The following is a 19,154-nucleotide window of genomic DNA, read 5'->3' as shown; positions in this document are numbered from 1 at the left end:
TTGTTGGCCACTTGTATGTTATCTTTTGAGAAGTATCTGTTCATGTCCTTTGCCCATTTTTTAATTGGGTTTTTAACCTTTTGATTGTTGATTTAACTTCCTTGTAAATTCTGGATATTAGACGTTTGTCAGATGTGTAGTTTGTGAACATTTTCTCTCCCATTTTGTAGGCTGTCCGTTCACTCTGTGGTAGTTTCTTTTGCTGTGCAGCAGCTCTTTAATTAGGTCCAACTTATCAATTTTTGATTTTGTTGCAATTGCCTGTGGGACTTAGCCATAAATTCTTTGACGAACCCTGCATCAAGAAGGGCATTTCTTCTAGGATTTTTTTTTTTTTTTAAGACAGAGTTTTGCTCTTGTTGCCCAGGTTGGAGTGCCATGGCACAATCTCGGCTCACAGCAACCTCCGCCTGCTGTGTTCAGGCAATTCTCCTGCCTCAGCCTCCCAAGTAGCTGGGATTACAGGCATGTACCACCACACCCAGCTAATTTTGTATTTTTAGTAGAGATGGGGTTTCTCCATGTTGGTGAGGATGGTCTCAAACTCTCGACCTCAGGTGATCCGCCTGCCTTGGCCTCTCCCAAAGTGCTGGGATTACAGGCGTGAGCCACTGTGCCCAGCCTTCTTCTAGGATTTTTATAGTCTGAAGTCTTACATTTAAATCTTTAATCCATCTTAATTTTTGTATATGGTGAGAGATAAGGGTCCGATTTCATTCTTCTGCATATGGCTGGCCACCTATCCCAGCACCACTTATTGAACAGGAAGTCCTTTCCCCTTTGCTTACTTTTGTCGATTTTGTCAAAGATCAGATGGTTCTATGTGTGCGGATTTCTGTGTTCTCTACTCTGTTCTACTGGTTTTTGCACCAGGACCATGCTATTTTGATTATCGTAGTCTTATAGTATTGTTTGAAGTTGGGCAATGTGATGCCTCTGGCTTAGTTCTTTTTGCTTAGGATTGCTTCGGCTATTCGACCCAGCAATCCTGCTACTGGGTATACACCCAAAGGAAAATAATTCATTCTATCACATGCACCCATATGTTCACTGCAGCACTATTTTTTGTTTTTGAGACGGGGTTTCACTCTTGTTGCCCAGGCTGGAGTGCAATGGTGCGATCTTGACTTACCACAACCTCTGCCTCCCAGGTTCAAACGATTCTCCTGCCTCAGCCTCCTGAGTAGCTGGGATTACAGACATTCACCACCATGCCCAGCTAATTTTGTATTTTTTGTAGAGACAGGGTTTCTCTATGTTGGTCAGGCTGGTCTTGAACTCCTGACCTCAGGTGATCCACCGGTCTTGACCTCCCAAAGTGTTGGGATTACAGGCATGAGCCACCGCACCCGGCCACTGCAGCACCATTCACAATAGCAAGGACATGGAATCAGCCTGAATGCCCATCAACAGTCGATTGAATAAAGAAAAATGTGGTACATATATACCATGGAATACTATGTAGCCATAAAAAAGACAAAATCATGTCCTTCACGGCCATATCGATGGAGCTGGAGGCTGTTATTCTAAGCCACCTACTGCACAAACAGAAAACTAAATACTGTATGTATATAAATGTTGAATGGGAGTTAAATGTTGAATGCACATGAATGTAAATATTGGAATGTCACACATTGGGGATCACTAGACCAGGGAGGCAGGAAGGGGGGCGTGGGCTAAAGAACCATCTGTTGAGATCTAAGCTTACTGCTTGGGTGATGGGATTAATGAAGCCCCAAGCCTCAGTGTCATGCAATTTACCCATGTAAAAAACCTGTATGGGCTGGGTGCGGTGGCTTACTCCTGTAATCCCAGCACTTTGGGAGGCTGAGGGGGCAGATCACTGAGGTCAGGAGCTTGAGACCAGCCTGAGCAACATGGTGAAACCTCATCTCTACTAAAAAATACAAAAATTAGCTGGGCATGGTGGCGTGCCTTTGTAGTCCCAGCTACTGGGGAGGGTGAAGCATGAGAATTGCTTGAACCTTGGGAGGTGGAGGTTATAGTGAGCCGATCATGCCACTGCATTTCAACCTGGGCGACAGAGTAAAACTGTGTCTGAAACAACAACAACAACAACAACCACCACCTGTACATGGGCCACGGGCTCCAGCTGGGTGGCCAGGATACCAGGCCGAAGAGGAAGTGGTGGTTGTGGCAGCGGAACTAAACAACTTAGCCCCACACCTCAAGCCTGTTCCACGTCCCTGCTGCCAGGAAGTGCCCACATACTCACAGCACATGCTGGCGAATGGGCTCAGCCTGTGGGCAATTTCCTCCAGACATAGGGTCTGTGCCCGAGGAGGAAGATGCAGACTTTTCAGAAAGGGAAAAGAGTTGGCTACTGGCTCAGTGAGAAGAAAATCAAGAAGCTCAATTTCCAGGCCTTAGCGGAGCAGTGCAGGAAGTGAGGAATAGAAGTCGTACAGCTAAACCTTAGCCAGCCAGTGGTGGAGCAGGGACCCCTGGATGTCATAATTCACAAGTTGAACGTCATCCTTGAAGCCGACCAGAATGACAGCCAGTACCTGGAGCTCGTGCAAAGGTTTCAGGAGAACATCGATGCCCACCCTGAGACCATCATCCTGGACCCCTTCCCTGACATCATAACCCTGCTCAACAACTCCAAATCTTGCAAGCTCATCTGGAAGATTGAGGTCTACATGGAAGATGACAGGATCTGCTCACTGCCCTTCATGGGGGTCACGAGCCTGTGCGGGGATGACACCATGTGGCTACTGGAGAACGGCCTGGCTTTCCCGTTCATTTGCAAAACCAGAGTGGCAACGGCACCAACTCTCACGAGATGGCTACTGTGTTCAACCAGGAGTGCCTGAACGGCATCCAGCCACCCTGTGTGGTCCAGAATTTCACCAACCACAACACTGTTCTGTACAAGGTGTTCGTGGTTGGTGAGTCCTACACCATGGTCCAGAGGCCCTTGCTCAAAAACTTCTCCACGGGGACAATGTAACCACAAGTCCATCTTCTTCAATAGCCACAATGTGTCAAAGCCAGAGTCATCATTGGTCCTGACGGAGCTGGACAAGATCAAGAGGTCTGGTCTGTTCAAGTGAAGCCAAGCAATGAAGTCATCTGGGAGCTCTCCCAGGCCCTGCAGCAAGCGCTGGGTGTATGGCTGTTCAGCATTGACATAGTCACCAACAACCAGATGGGGCAGCATGCCATCATCGACATGAATACCTTCCCAGGATACGAGGACATGAGCGAGTATTTCACAGACTTCCAGAACCACATCGCCGAAGTCTTGCAAGTCCAGAGCACAGCCATGGCAGCCACGGGGTATGTGGTCTCACTGAGGCAAAGCAAGCTCCTGGCCAAGCCAGCGGGCAGCCTGGCAGATGAGCGGACATGCAGCACCAGCCCCGGCTGCTGCAGCAGCATGATAGGCCAGGATGCACCCTGGAAGACCGAGGCTGACGCAGGTGGTACTGTCAAAATGCCACACCAGAGACTCAGCTGCACCACCCATGTGTTGCCCAGCTTCCAGCAGCACTGTGTGGCCTCCCTGGCCACTAAGGCCTCTTCCCAGTAGCCACGGAGCCAGGATCCAGAGGGGCAGTGCTGGGCACACAGCATACCCACTAGGCCAACAGCTCCCAATGGCGATGCTACTGCTAAGAATCCCCAATGATCTGATTTTTTTTTTTTTAATTTTCACCTGCTTTTCTGATGTCATGATCTGAATGAGCGGTGGGGGAAGATGGAAGAGAATACCAAGTGGTCCAGCCTTGGGGAAAACGGCTATCCCACGTGATTCCTGCTGTGTAGACCTCTTCATTGAGTTTAAAAAAACAAAACAAAACAAAAAACTGCCGGGCGGGGTGGTTCATGCCTATAATCCCAGCACGCCGGGAGGCCAAGGCAGGCAAATCACCTGAGGTCAGGAGTTCAAGACTAGCCTGGGCAGCATGGTGAAACCCCATTTCTACGAATAATATAAAAACTAGCCAAGCGTGGTGGCATGCACCTGTAATCCCAGCTACTCAGGAGGCTGAGGTAGAATTGTTTGAACCCAGGAGGCAGAGGTTGCAGTGAGCTGAGATTGTGCCACTGCACTCCAGTCTGGGGTGGACAAGAGTGAAACTGCCTCAAAAGAAAAAAAGAAATACCTGTATGTGTATCCTTTAATCTATAATAATGGTTGAACTAAAGGTGGGCGGATCACCTGAGGTCAGGAGTTCAAGACCAGCCTGGCCAACATGGTAAAACCCTGTCTCTACTAAAAATACAAAAATTAGCCGAGCGTGGCAGGTGCCTGTAATCCCAGCTGCTCGGGAAGCTGAGGCAGAATCACCTGAACTTGGGAGGTGAAGGTTGCAGTGAGCTGAGATCGTGCCACTGCGCTCCAACCTGGGGGGACAAGAGCGAGACTTAAGTCTCAAAAAAAAAAAAAAAAAAGAAAACATAAGAAAAAAATTTATCACCTTTAGAGTGAGGAAAGTCTTCCTCAGCAAGACAAATCCCAGCAGTCATAAAAAAATAAATAAATAAATCTAGCTTTGTAAAAATTATAAATCTCTATAGAGTGTAAAAAATTTGAGAAACTTAGAAATCAACATGTAATAAAGCAAGTATGGTACAAAGGGACAGGGACTCCCGTCAATAGTAAAATCTAGTGGGCTGGGCATATGGCTCATGCCTGTAATCCCAGCACTTTGGGAAGCCAAGGTGGGTGGATCACCTGAGGTCGGGAGTTTGAGACCAGCCTGACCAACATGGAGAAACCCCATCTCTACTAAAAATACAAAAATGAGTCGGGCATGGTGGCATGCGCCTATAATCCCAGCTACCCAGGAAGCTGAGGCACGAGAATCGTTTGAGCCTGGGAGACAGAGGTTGCGGTAACCCAAGATCTTGCCACTACACTCCAGCCTGAGTGACAGAGTGAGGCTGTCTCCAAAAAAAGAAAGAAAAAATTTCAAGAACTGTATAGATAGGCCGGGCGTGGTAGCTCACGCCTGTAATCCCAGCACTTTGGGAGGCCGAGGCGGGTGGATCACGAGATCAAGAGATCGAGACCATCCTGGCCAACATGGTGAAACCCTGTCTCTACTAAAAATACAAAAAATTAGCCCGGTGTGGTGGCACATGCCTGTAATCCCAGCTACTTGGGAGGCTGAGGCAGGAGAATCGCTTGAACCCAGGAGGCAGAGGTTGTGGTGAGCCGAGAATGTGCCATTGCACTCCAGCCTGGGCAACAAGAATGAAAAAAAAGAACTTTACAGATATGAATAAATTTATAAATTTTCAGATGAAATTATCCTAAACTCGCTTAACATCCAAGATCCAGACCAAATAAATTCAGGTATTGAACTCAGGAAGGGAACATATTTGGATAGAGAGGAATACCTTTAACTGGCCACCGGAGCACTTTGTACAAACACCTTCCAAAGGCATACATACCCCTTTTATAAAGCATTTCTAGGATGCTGGACTGAATCCCCATATATAAGGATCTTCACAAAATGAGTATATTTCTAGAAAATATAAAATGCTAAAATTGGCAGAAGAGATGAAACGGTAATCAAAAACCAGCTCCAGATGCTTTTTAAAACATTATTTTATTTTTTCAGACAGGGTCTCTGTCACTGAGGCTGGAGTGCAGTGCCATAATCACCACAGCCTCAATCCCCCAGGCTCAGGTGATTCTCCTGCCTCAGCTTCCTGAGTAGCTAGAACTATAGGCACCTGCTACCATGCCCAGCTAATTTGTGTATTTTTAGTAGAAACACAGAGTTTTGCCATGTTGCCCAGGATGGTCTTGAGCTCCTGGGTTCAAGCGATTCACCTGCCTCGGCCCACTGCGCCCAGCCTCCAGATGCTTTTAAAGGCGAGTCCTACCAAGTTTTTCAAGGTACAGATAATTCTTATACAAATTTCTCCAACAAAGAGAGAAATCGCAAAGGCTGCCCACTTCATGTCATGAGGCTACCTTGATTACAATGCCAGATAAATACTGAAAATAAAATTATTGGTGCGGTGGCTTGTGCCTGTAATCCCAGCACTTTGGGAGGCCAAGGTGGGTGGATCGCCCAGGGTCAGGAGTTCGAGACCAGCCTGGCCAACATGGTGAAACGCCGTCTCTACTAAAAATACACACAAAAAATTAGCTGGGCATTGTGGCAGGTGCCTGTAATCCCAGCTACTCGGGAGACTGAGGCAGGAGTATCACTTGAACCTGGGAGATAGAGGTTGCAGTGAGCTGAGATTGCACCACTACACTTCAGCCTGGAGCAACAAGAGTGAAACTCCATCTCAAAAAAAAAAAAAAAAAAAAAAAAAAAAAGATTGGATTACTTCACTGATAAATACAGGTGTAGATATCCTACATGATACAATAGCTAATAATATCTAACAAGGTTTTAAAAATATACATAAATCACTTAAATAACATTTCTGCCAAAAACTCATGAGTAAGCATTAAAAAAATCCAAACTAAGAAACATTCTACAAAACAACTAACCTTAAAATATGCTTTCAATATAATCCATAGGTTCAGGAAAAACAAAAAAGACAAGGTCACGAAAGACAAAGAATAACTGTTTTGGATTAAAGGAGACTATAAAGGAGCTCAGTGCAATACGTGATCTTGGACTGGATCCTGGATTGGGGAAAATCAGCTATAAAAGATATTAAGAAGAGTGATAACATCTGAATATGGGCTTTATATATGATAAAAGTACTATGTAATTGTTAAATTTCCTGATATTGGTAAGTATATTGTGTTTATGGATGAGAATGCCTTTGTTCTTAGGACGTACATGCTGCCAGACTTAAAAGGTCATGTCTGCCACCAACTCAAATGATTGAGAAAAAACAATATGTGTGTGCGCACGCGTGCGCATGTATGTATATATGTAAAGGTATAGTGATAGAGCAAATGTGGCAAAATATTTACAATTAGTAATTCTGAGTAGAGGATATATGTGAATTCATCATACTTTTTCTTGCAACCTTTCTGTAAATTTGAGATATTTTCTTTTCTTTTCTTTCTTTCTTTTTTTTTTTTTTTTGAATTATGAGTCCTTTATTATGCCTGTGACCGAGAGGCGGCAATTTGAGATATTTTCAAAGTAAGAAGTCATAAACATATACATATCATGATCAAGTGGGGTACAGCTCAAGAATACTGAGGATATAATTTAAGGCAATTCATGAAATTTTTATTTACTTATTTTTTTGAGACAAAGTCTCACTCTGTTGCCCAGGCTGGAGTGCAGTGACACGATCTTGGCATACTGCAACCTCCACTTCCCAGGTTCAAGCAATTCTCATGCCTCAGCCTCCCCAGTAGCTGGGATTACAGGCATGCACCTCCACACCTGGCTGATTTTTGTATTTTTAGTAGAGATGGGGTTTCGCCACTTTGGCCAAGATGGCTTTCAACTCCTGGCCTCAAGCGATCCACCCACCTTCACCTCCCAAAGTGCTGCAATCCACCATGCCAGGCCACAACTTATGAAATTAATGGACAAAGAGAAAAAAAGCACATGATTTTGACATTCAATACTTAACTTATGGTCAACCTTAGCAAACAGAGATGAGAGATTTTTCTTGATTTATTGAAGGATACATTCTAAAAACTTACTGGATGCATCATACTTAATGGAGAAACTTTAGACACATTCCCTTTTATTCCTCTCCCTTCTTCCTATTATCTCAACTACCATATGCTGAGAATGGCTACAAAGAAGGGGCTGTCTATCAGCCCTAGATTAATTGCTCATCTGCAGATTGCCTTTATGGTAAAGAAAAGTAAACTATCTTGTCTAAGCCATTATTCTTTGGATTTTCTGCCACAACCAGCCAAAGTGAATCTTAATTTGTGCACCCAATATCTCTTACACTATTTAATATGGTACTAAAAGTCCTAGACAATGCTACAACTGAAGAAAAAGAAATAAAAAGTGACAGGAAAGATTTGCATACAATATGACTAACTACTTCGAAAGAACATCAGAATCAACAATGAAGTATTAGAAATAACAAGGGCAACTTACAGAAATCATCAGCTTTCCTCTACCCCAGCAAATACCAGCATGAAAAGTATTTTTTTAAAAATAAGATAATGGCCTGTAATCCCAGAACTTTGGGAAGCCAAGGCAGGTGGATCACTGGAGCCCAGGAGTTCAAGATCAGTTTGGGGAACATGGCGAGACCCCCATCTCTACAAAAAATTAGCTGGGCATGGTGGTGTGTGCCTATAGTCCCAGCTACTTGGGAGGCTGAGGTAGGAAGATCACCTAAGCCTGGGGAGGTCGCCACTGCACTCAAGCCTGGGTGACAGCAAGATCCCGTCTTGAGAGAGGAAAAAAAAAAAGATAATGAAAATGACTGAAGTACCTAGGGATTACTTGAACAAAGAATACATAAGACCTGTATTTCCATTTATGAAAATGAAAGATTTTTATGCTCTTTACATGAATTTCAAAATATTCTCTACACAGGTCTTGGATGAGATGACTACTTACAAAGACAATTTTCCCCAAATTCACAGAGAAGTTCAGTGCAATATCAATCAAAATTCTTCTTGTTTTTGAGGGACTTTGATAAAACTTTTTATATAGAATAAAGCCCCACAAAGGATTAAATCAACTTTGAAAAATCAGTGCAAAGAAGCTATTAAGACATTATATAAAGCCATAATAATAAAAACAGTAAGGTGCTTCCACAAGAATGTGCAAACAGACCAATGCAACAAATTACATTACTCAAGACAGATCCATGTACCTGAGGGAACCTGAAATCAGATAAGGTACCACAGATCAATAAAGAATGGACCATTTAAAAGGTGGTACTGGAAAAACTGCCTACTATATGGAAGAAAATAAAACCAGAGCCTACCTTATGCCATATTCAAAAGTGGAGTCTAGACGGATTAAAAATCTAAATGCAAAAGGTAGAACTATAGATTAAAAGATAAGGCAAAAAAGGTAATGTTAGCACATAAAAATTAGTAACAGACATCTACTCTTAAGGGAATTAAGTAAAATGCAGTGGACATGCACCATGATGCTCTTGCCACCAATTAGAAATAAAGCAGTAACATTCACATGGCAATACAGACAGATGTTAAAAATACAGCACTACTGGCCAGTTGCGGTGGCTCACGCCTGTAATCCCAGCATTTTGGGAGGCCAAGGCAGGAGGACTGACTGAGCCCAGGAGTTTGAGACCAGCCTGGGCAACTCAGAGAGACCCTGTCTCAAAAACAAAAAAATTTCCACAGAGTAAAATACAAAGTTCAGGAAACAGAAAGAAGACTGTGGCACTATGCCATGTGTGCCAACTGAAAACACACTCAAAACAATACTTCATATTTTCATTTTCTATGAAAATGTATCCATATGATATATTTTCTATGGCATGTATCATAGAAGGATACATATCAAACACGACAGAGCAGCTACCCACAGGGGTGGGAATTGGGAATAAAAGTGAAAAAATAAACATGGTAAGGAGAAGCCTTGTGCTGACCTATGACAGAAACCTACCTTAAACTGGACAGTATGATGAACTCAAATCTCTGCACTTGAGGGCTTTTAGAAGTCGATGGTTTTACTTGGTAATAAAGTTTGAACAAAGTATGTATGTCAGCTAATCAAACTCAGAAATGGCCACAGGGCACTTCTAGTGAATACCATCCAAAAGCAAATGTCCTTCAAAAAACATTTCTTTTTTTTTTTTTCTACATGCACTTAGGGCATATTCAAAAAACATTTCCAGTGAAAGTCAAGACTGAATAACACTAGGTGATGACCTTATCTCAAATTTGGGCTGACTTTTCAGAAAACAAAATATTACAATTCTACGTTTTTAAAAGGGGTGGTGGTAGAAGAAACTCTTTGTAAGACATTTCAAAAATTATTTTCTCTCTTTTTATAAAGCTATTAACTCTTGACTCTTAATAGAGGCTTTCTATGAGAGTTAGGTCTGCTTTTCTAGGCAATCTTCAAGTGTCATGGCTGGGTCACCTGCCTCGGAATCACCTGGTTGGCGTGGGATCACTGAATTTTACTCAGGATTTCTGAATTTTACCCAGTGTTCCAGCTATTCCTTGTTCATAGCAGAGTTGAAGAAATAACTGAGAGTTTCCATTCCAAGTAAGTATCATGCCAACTGTAGCCCACACAGTCCCTGGAGTCTCCCACTATCTGACCTGGCTTGTTCCCTAGTGGTCCTGGGCAAATTCTGACTCTGATGGCATCATTCCCACCCATCCCTCATACCCCAAGCTACAGCCCCAACCTCAACCTCTGCTGCTGCTGCTCCTCCTCCTCCTCCTCCTCCTCCTCCTCCAGTGGCTGGCATCACCTTGCTAAATGGTACCACACAAACATATCAAGGTCGCCCAAGCTGGAAATCTGGGTGTCAGTTTTGATTCCTCCCTTTCTCCTGATCCTTTCCTACCCTCCCATCCAACCATGGTACCCACCAAGCTGTTCTTAACCACCTGTAAACTGCATGGCCTCCCTGTGACACCCTGAGTACTGAGAAGGATGCATCTCATGTCTCATTCATCACTGCATTCTCAGAGCCTAGCACAAGTCCTGGCTCACAACAGGTGCCAAATACCTGTCTGCTGAAAAGAAACCCATCTGCTGTGCTGTTTCCTCTACCCAGAAGTCCCATCCTAGCACCTTCTTGGATCGATTCTCACATAGAGGCAAGCCTAGGCTGTTTGGAAGGCTGGAACAGATAACTCACCGTCTTTCATACTCCATGTCCTGATAGGACCTTCGGGGGCTGCTGGGGCCCCTCCTCAGCCGCTGGCTCCGTTTCACTTCCCAGCCACCCCCGCTGCTGCTACCATGATCTGCCAGCCTGGGTGATTCTTCCTGCAGGGACTCTGGGGAAAGTGAAGGGAAGAAAGGGGTCAAAGCAGTTGGGACAGAGAGGGCCTCCTTGAGAAACATTGTTGTCAAGGCTCTCCGCCTTGTCTTCCAGATCCCAGCACTGTGCAGGGATAATGTGCATCATAATGTGAAGGTACCGCATACTTGGCCTGCTCCTTCCTTTCCTCACAAACACGAGGCTAGAGCCCACTGCCCTAGAAAACAGCAAGGCCTTCGGCAGACAGAGGGCATCTTGGAGAAAGACCTGGCAAGGCCACACACGGTGTGATCAGGGCTTTGCCACCTGAGACAGGTAGAGAAATTCAAGCGTGGGGATGCATCCAGGGTGGGGGTAGGGGACTCTCAGTGCTGAAAGTCTTGCTGACATTCAGCACATCAGGCAAGATCTGACAACAACGGGGACCCCACGCACGCACCAGGCTCCTTCCATGGGCCCCAAGGTACCATCTCATCCTCCCAAGAAGCTGCTGGCTGCCCCCTTTAAGGAAGCAAAAGACCATGAAAGGCTCTTGGGGGTGTGTGTGAAGGGGGTAACTTGGCAACGAGACAGCTGCCACCTCCCTGGGCTCCTGGCCAACACAGCTTTGGCCCTCACACAGCAAATGGCTCAGCCCTGAGCCCTGTCTCTTATGTGCAGCAAGGTCCCAAGGTGATTCTCTCCCCAGGGCTCAAGCCTATTTTCCACAGGCAAAAGGGGCCCTTTTGGAGGCTGTTCTGAACCACTGTGCTCTACTGGGATGGAGCAACAGCCACTTCATCCAACCCTCAGGGCTATGGTGAGAACTTAGGGAGTCCTGAGAACCGTGTGACCCAGCCAGAGGTCAGGATGAATCCCAGATCTTCGGGCCCCACCCTATGAATAGGAATCAGGTAAAGCTAGGCAATAATAGCACCTGCCCAATTCTAGGTTGCTGCCACACCTTTGCTCTATGCGCGCACACACACACTCCAATTTTCTCTTCCTCCTCAAGCCACAGGGAACCCGAGTTACCTGCTCCCAGGTGGGCAAGAGTTAGAATCACACCAGAGGCACTGGCGGCTGAGAGCCAGATACAAAAACCCTCAAGAGACTCTGGCAAAGGGGCCAGAGTCACACAGTAACATCTACCACAGCCACGGGCCAGTCACAGACACGAGTCTCAAATAACTACGGGCCCACATCACAGAAGGAACCCACAGTAAGGGCCACAATTACACACACTGGGTCCCCTTTCCATGGATGAGCATCAGTGTCACAGATATGAACTCCCCGAACTCCCCAAAAGAAGCGGCAATGAGTCACACACACATTCCCTGAATCCCCCTCTCCACCCAATAAGAGGGTTTGGGCCAGTCACAAGACAGTCGTCCCCCCAGCCCCGCCCCATGGATAAGGACCAGAGTCACAGACACACACCCCCCACCAAGGGTAAAGACCAGAGTCACATCCTACCTCCAATCCTCCAGGAAAAGAGACCAGAATCACAGAACATTTCCCAGTGGACCAATACACACCAGAGTTAACACAGAGCAGCATCCCTCTCCCATGCACAAACTCAAAGTCGCAGACAACCGCTTCCCCACGAAGAAACTTCGGTGTAGCCGACACAGTGATACACAGCAGCCCACTCCCATCCGTCCCTCCCTTCCCCCAACCCGCGTGCACCCAGCCAGTGTCCCAGTCGCGCACGCGCCTTTGCTCACACCAAAAAAAAAAAAAAAAAAAAACCCACCCCCTCCCGGGTTAAGACATTGCACGCACCCGTCTGTTCCACGCATCCCCCCGGCCCGAAGTCCGCCTTCGCGCCTCCTCTACGTCCCCGCCTCCCCCCGCCCCGGGCCCCTTACCTCCGCCCCCACGACCAGCGTCGACGCTCACCTTCTCGGCCCGGGCTGTCAAGGGAGGGCTCCCAGACATCACCTCGGCCCGCCGCCACCTCCTCCAACTCTCCCAGCTCAGCCGGAGCCGGAGCGCTCAACAACCAAGTCCGAGGCTGCAGGCAGATCGCGGGGAGGGGAGAAGCGCCAAGCGCGCTGCCCTCCCAGGGAAACTCACTGCCGCCTACTGCCAGCCGGCCACAGTCATCAGCTCAAAATGGCGACGACGAGAAGGGAGTCGGCGCTCCGACCACCATCCACCTACTAAGGAAGCGCGCTCTGGCCAGCCCCGGTGATTGGTCGCTGCCCGCCAGGGTCCAGCCCTGGCCTCCTCTGATTGGCAAGCGCTTGCCACCTCCTCACACCCCGTGCGAACGCTCCCCTAGTCGAGAAAAGGAGTAGCTATTGGCCAATCTGGCAGGGCCCGCTTTTTAGAAGCCTGACTTCCTTTGAAGATGAAAGACTAGCGGAAGCTCCACCTCTTTCCCCAAAGGGCGAGAGAACTCTCTGGGCGATTGGCTGAGAAATGTATCAACCCAAATGTCACCGATTTCTTCCTATCCAGGAAATTAGCAGACCCATCAATAAGAAATTTCTCAGCCTGGCCAAAAGAGTGAGAGAACGGTTGGCCCTACAAAGCCATGACAACTGGAGGCAAAGAGGGTTGCTCTACGCTCCGTCTCATTGGAAAACAAAATCAGATCTGGGACCTATTAAGCGGGCGGGGGCGGAGCGATAATTGTCCCGCTCGCACCCACTGCAGCTGCGCACAGTCGCATTTCCGTCTCCGCCCCTGAGCCCCTGCAGCACCAACTGTCATGGCGGTTGGGCTGTTAGGTTTGACCGCTCGCCGTCTTTGGGCGGCAGCGGCGACGCGAGGGCTCCCGGCCGCCCGCGTCCGCTGGGAATCCACCTTCTCCAGGACTGTGGCCGCCCCACCCGCTGCGGCGGGTAAGCGGCCCCCGGAACCGACCGTGGAATGGCAAGAGGACCCAGAACCCGAGGACGATAACTTTTATGCGACGGTAAGAGGGAGGGGAAAACGGAACGCCGAAGGGGTCAATCCGGGAGCGACCGTTGGGGTGCTGTACAGGACGTTCTTGGTAGAGGACTGCGTGGCCGGCGAAAGAAGACTTGGGAATTTTGCCTACTTTGTGTTCCTCCTTTGTCTCTCGGTATCTTCATTCCAGGGCCAGAGACAGGGTTGGTTTTATTTTGCAGACAAACCACACCTCATGTGGACAGCAGTCAAAACACATTAGAAGAAATATAGTACAACAACGATTATACTAAACACTGATATGGCAGTTGCTCGTTGCCGTCTGCGTTCCTTTTTTTTTTTTTTTTTTTTTTTTTCCTTAAATAGAGATGAGATCTCGCTATGTTGCCCAGGCTTGTCTCGAACTCCTGGGCTCAAGCGATCGTCCCGCCTTGGCCTCCCAAGGTGCTGAGGTTTCAGGTGTGAGCCACCGCTCCGGCCCCTGTCTGTGTTCTAAACACTCTACGGGGATTAACTCATCTTATCCTCAAAATAACCCCGTTTTGAGGTAGGCACTATTATTATACTCATCCTACAGACGAGGAAACTGAAACACAGCGATGTTAAGTGGATTGCCCAAGCTCACATAACTGAATACATGGTGGAAGTGGAACTGTTATTTGAATTTAGGACTACCAGATCTGCTGTGCTGTATTAATAGCAGATGCTGTGAAATCAGGCAGCACTGACGGTTATCCACCCATGTGATCTTGGGAAAGTAGCATAACCCGTTGGTGCCTCAGTTTCTTTGTCTGTAAGATGGGAACAGTAATAAGACACCTTCGAAAAAATAAGACACCCCACCTGCCTCATGTAATTAAATGAGTAAAAACGGTCAGAACAGCAGTTGGCACTTCTTAAGTATGTACTCAGCACTAGAACGTGTTTGTTATTACCATGTTTCACGTCACTGCGATACTGTGAGGTTTGTCTATGTGAAAAGACTGGCACATAATAAGTACTTCATTAATACTAACCTCTGGTTAAGGGGCTTGGATATATGGGATGCGTGTTCATTCTGCAAATATGTATTGAGGGCCTGCTGTATGCCAGACTCAGTTCAGGGCACTGGGGATACAGCAGCATGGAAATCAGACAAAGCACATGCTTTCATAGAGCTTACATGATAGTGGGGAAGACAGAAAATAAACACATAAAATATTAGAAAACAATACAGAATAGTATAATAGATAATATAATGTGATACAGAGAATGGAGAAGGTGTGGTGTGCTACTTTGGTAAACACAGGCTAAAAAGAGACACAGAAGGAAGAGAGGATGTGAAGACAAAGTTAAGCAGGATAAGTGGATAGAGAGTGACCTGGGTGTAGTGGACTGTTTCATTAGGTTGAGTCATAAGAAATTGCCCATATTCAACCTTTCGTGACCTATAAAAATAGCAGTTTCCTATGCTTCAACTTTGACAGACAAGGTAACTAGGGAGTGCCTCCTGAAGGAAGTGGTGATGAATCTAAAACTTTGAATGAGGAGACAGATCGAGCCATGACTAGAGCTGGAAGAAAGGCTTTCCAGGCAGAGAGCAGCAAGTGTAGCGGTCTTGCGGTGGGAAAGAGTTTGACATGTCCTAAGAATGGAAACAGAGGACTTTAGTGAAAGAGGGGCGCATGGAGACCCAAGTTATACAGGGCCAGAATAAGGCTTTGTGGGGCAGCAGGGAGCCCTTATTAACCTCTCTTTTTCCACAGAACCCAGACTCCCATGGTTATGACAAGGACCCCGTTATAGACCTCTGGAACATGCGAGTTGTCTTCTTCTTTGGTGTCTCCATTACCCTGGTCCTTGGCAGCACCTTTGTTGCCTATCTGCCTGACAAGAGGTGCATGGGGTGTCCAAGAGTGTGGGATGGGTAGAGGGCAGAGGCAGGGGTGGAGGTTGAAGGGGACTCTGCCAGGAGTCTTCTTCCTGTACCATTGGGAATGGGGAGCTGGGATGAGGGATTGGTGTCCAGTGAGGCTCCCTCAAGTCTGCCCCTGCTATCACCACCACCAGGATGGAAGAGTGGTCCCGCCGCGAAGCTGAGAAGCTTGTGAAATACCGAGAGGCCAATGGCCTTCCCATCTTGGAATCCAATTGCTTCGACCCTAGCAAGATCCAGCTGCCAGAGGATGACTAACCAGTTGCTGAGTGGGGCTCAAGAGGCACCGTCTTCCCCAACCCCTGCCTGCCTCTGCCCTGACCTCTTCTCAGAGTACCTCATTAAAGGGGCTGATTCAAAGACCTTGAACCTGAAAAAAAAAAAAAAAGGAAACAAATAAAGAGGCTGAAAGTCTGACTTGCTGGTGTTGATTGTATTGTGAAGGGGACATGGGGTGGTGGTGTTGGAAGCTTTAAAAGGGCTGCTGCAGCCTTTCCTGGGTGTTCTGGTTATGTATTGCTGTGTAGCAAACACCTTAAAATGTAGTGGCTTAAAACCACAATTCAGTCTTCTCTCATGGCCCTGTGGGTTGGCTGGGCTCAGTAAGGTGGCCCTTCTTGTGGTCTCAGGTAGTTGCAGCTAGCTGGTGGCTGGGCTGGAGTCATCTAAAGGCTCAACTGGGCTGGGTGTCTAAGATGGCTTCTTCACTCACATGTCTGGCACTTCAGTCCTCTTCCATGTGGCCTCTCTCCAGCAGAATAGCCTAGTTTTTGTTTTCTTTGTTTTTTTTGTTTTGAAATGGAGTTTCGTTCTTGTCACCCAGGCTGGAGTGCAGTGGTGCAATCGGCTCACTGCAACCTTCGCCTCCCAGGTTGAAGCAGTTCTCCTGCCTCAACTCCTGAGTAGCTAGGATTACAGACGCCTGCCACCATGCCCAGCTAATTTTTGTATTTTTTGTAGAGACAAGGTTTTACCATGTTGGCCAGGCTAGTCTCGAACTCCTGACCTTAGGTGATCCACCTGCCTCAGACTCCCAAAGTGCTGGGATTATAGGCATGAGCCACCATGCCCGGCCTAACCTCAGCCTCTTACATGATGGCTCGGGGCTCCTCTGGATGGGAGTGTGGCACATGGGAAGAAATTGTTGGCAGCTATCTTTAAAGCCAGACCACCTCACTGGGACCTACTATGTTTGAAGAGAGGCCAGGGCCACCAGGGATTAAGGTGGAGGGTGAGTGCAGGGCTTTCTGTTGCTAAGGGTGGGTGTTTTGTCTCCCCTCCCTGTCCCCTCTGCTTCTCTCTGGGCTTTGGGGTTTGCCCCTGTCCTGTGTGTTGATGAGTCTGGATGCCTGTATTCCCTTCTGCCCCAAATCTGGATGATCTCTAACTCAAAATACGCATCTGTGTTTGTGTGTGCACGTGTGTCTGTTTCTCCCCTCACCCACCTTTCCTCACTTTGTCTTTCCGTGTCTCGAAATCAAGAGGTCTTTTCTCCTTTATTTTCTTCCTCTGTGGGAATAGGCTGTCTCCTTGCACCAGGGTTGCTCTCTGTCAGTCTGGCAGATGGAGTAGGGGACTTGTTCTGGCCTTGGCTGAGTTTGTTTCTTTCAAAGGCATCTCTGTTAAGTGTGAGCTTCCCTTCACTCTCCTGGCATTTCTGCCTTCCCCCTCGTGGCCCTTCTTCCACAGCTCCCACATTCAAATCCCTACCTCATGGATTCATTGCTACCATCTCGGTGCTTGTCCCTACCTGGGGCTTCGGAGGGTGTAGGAGCTTCCAGCTACTGGCTGCAGGAAGAAAATCTGGCTTGCCATATTCACCACCAGAGGCGATGCCCTACTTCTAGCTACTGAGTCTCAGGAGAGCCCACATCCACTTATATGTGGCTGAGGTGGGAGCCATATCTGCATGAGCCTTCCTACAAGTAAGGAGGACCCTGAGTGCTTCCCTTGCCCCAGCACTGCTTTGTGGGACCAGTCTCCCAACTCAAGTGTATACACCCCAAAGCAGAGAGTACTAATGTGTAAAAGGGAGCACTCTCTCCCCTCCTCGCTGCAGTTAGTGGAACTATGGAAGTGAAAGGGGCATGGTACCCTAGCAACCAAGTACCTGGGTATACTGGAGCAATAACCCCTGTATATTAACCTCAGCCTGGCACCCAGAGAGCATATTCTCTCCACTCATCCCCCACCAGGATGTAAATTCCAGAAGGGCAGGTATTCAGGTATGTTCTGCTCACTTTTTTTGTGTGTGTGAGATGGAGTCTCGCTCTGTCACCCAGGCTTAAGTACAGTTGCGAGATCTCGGCTCACTGCAACCTCCACCTCCCGGATTCAAGCAATTCTTCTGCCTCAGCCTCCCAAGTAGCTGGGATTATACGTGTATGCCACCATGCCTGGCTAATTTTTTGTATTTTTAGTAGAGACCATGCTGGCCAGGCTGGTCTCAAACTCCTGAGCTCGTGATCTGCCCACCTCGGCCTCCCAAAGTGCTAGGATTGTAGGTGTGAGCCACCGCACCCAGCTCTTCTGTTCACTTAGAGCAGTGACTGGCATAGTATGTGCTTGATAAACGTTTGGTATTGATACCTCCTGTGTAGGTGACATCCCATACCCATCCTTGCCTTCTGGCTGACAGTCCCTGAGGATGAACACTTCTCCTTCCCCTCTGCTCTGCCTCATCAAGCTCCAGGGCTCTCTAGAAGCCTCCATTCTGGTCAAAGGGCTGCACTTAGACTTAATCTTAAAATCCAAGCCCTGGCCCCATTCTGACTACAATACTACATTTCCCCTCCCTCATCGTGGCCCAGCCACTGGCTGACTCTTTATAAATCATTGAATTAATATATACATGCAGAAAAGCCCATAAAGCTCATTTACTTTTTATAAATTAGGCACACCTATGTAATCAGCACTCAGGTCAAGAAACATACTTTGGGAGGCCGAGGCGGGTGGATCATGAGGTCAGAAGTTCAAGACCAGCCTGGCCAAAATAGTGAAACCCCGTCTCCAAAAATGCAAAAATTAGCTGGGCATGGTGGCGTGCACCTGTAATCTCAGGTACTTGGGAGGCTGAGGCAGGAGAATTGTTTGAACCTGGGAGGCAGAGGTTGCAGTGAACCAAGATTGCATCACTGTACTCCAGCTTGGGCAACAGAGTGAGACTTAGTCTCAAAAGAAAAAAAAAGAAAAAAAAAAAAGAAAACCCAGATTAGCAAAGCCCATGCCAGACAATTTTGGAGTGTCTACGGGGGATTGCTTACAGTTTTTCTCAAGGATTACCCAGAAAATAAAAACAGAACATCTTACCAGATTCACAGTAACTATTACCAATAAACATAAGCACCACAGAATAAACTCACAGCAGCCAAACTGTGAAGTTGAAAATATATCAAGGGAAAATGGACGGAAGGAAGGATTCAATGTTAACAAAATGTGGAGCTGCAAATTTTGATCCTGAAATATTAGACTCAATGGAAACTGTCCACAAATAAAACTCAGA

The 19,154-nt window shown here is 47.1% G+C and overlaps 2 protein-coding genes and 1 pseudogene across 11 annotated transcripts in view; 2 read left to right on the top strand and 1 right to left on the bottom strand.

Moving 5' to 3' along the window:
- Positions 1 to 12,871, bottom strand: part of RBM10 (RNA binding motif protein 10) — a 37,724-nt gene extending 24,853 nt beyond the window's left edge. For 4 of the 10 annotated variants that reach the window (XM_032258455.1, XM_032258456.1, XM_032258459.1 and 1 more), the window contains exons 1-3: positions 12,708 to 12,846; positions 10,732 to 10,873; positions 8,869 to 8,910 (exon numbers count right to left, since the gene is read on the bottom strand). In XM_032258455.1, coding sequence (XP_032114346.1) covers positions 8,869 to 8,910; positions 10,732 to 10,873; positions 12,708 to 12,777 — 254 coding nt within the window. In that variant the 5' untranslated portion in view covers positions 12,778 to 12,846. Of the gene's footprint in view, positions 1 to 8,868; positions 8,911 to 10,731; positions 10,874 to 12,707 lie in introns of all 10 variants that reach the window. The other 6 variants (XM_032258457.1, XM_032258462.1, XM_032258463.1 and 3 more) reach the window with 3 other exon arrangements.
- Positions 2,310 to 3,567, top strand: LOC116536679 (annotated as a pseudogene).
- A 142-nt stretch (positions 12,872 to 13,013) lies between the features above and the next one.
- On the top strand, positions 13,014 to 16,069 carry NDUFB11 (NADH:ubiquinone oxidoreductase subunit B11). Its single transcript, XM_032258520.1, has 3 exons — positions 13,014 to 13,762; positions 15,483 to 15,613; positions 15,787 to 16,069. Exons 1-3 carry the CDS (start codon positions 13,556 to 13,558, stop codon positions 15,908 to 15,910), a joined length of 462 nt encoding a protein of 153 aa, XP_032114411.1. The 5' UTR covers positions 13,014 to 13,555; the 3' UTR covers positions 15,911 to 16,069.
- Positions 16,070 to 19,154: the final 3,085 nt, after the last annotated feature.

This window comes from Sapajus apella, unplaced genomic scaffold (genome assembly GCF_009761245.1).
Source record: "Sapajus apella isolate SASKATOON/1434 unplaced genomic scaffold, GSC_monkey_1.0 scaffold103, whole genome shotgun sequence".
In the NCBI taxonomy this organism is placed as follows: Eukaryota; Metazoa; Chordata; class Mammalia; order Primates; family Cebidae; genus Sapajus; species Sapajus apella.
This window is presented reverse-complemented; position numbering and strand designations above follow the sequence as displayed.

Excerpts from the sequence above, each read along its gene's own strand:
- NDUFB11 (XM_032258520.1), top strand. The coding sequence starts at position 13,556 with ATGGCGGTTGGGCTGTTAGGTTTGACCGCTCGCCGTCTTTGGGCGGCA. Across the intron at positions 13,763-15,482 it reads ACGATAACTTTTATGCGACG|AACCCAGACTCCCATGGTTA; the intron begins GTAAGAGGGAGG and ends CTTTTTCCACAG. Across the intron at positions 15,614-15,786 it reads GCCTATCTGCCTGACAAGAG|GATGGAAGAGTGGTCCCGCC; the intron begins GTGCATGGGGTG and ends CACCACCACCAG.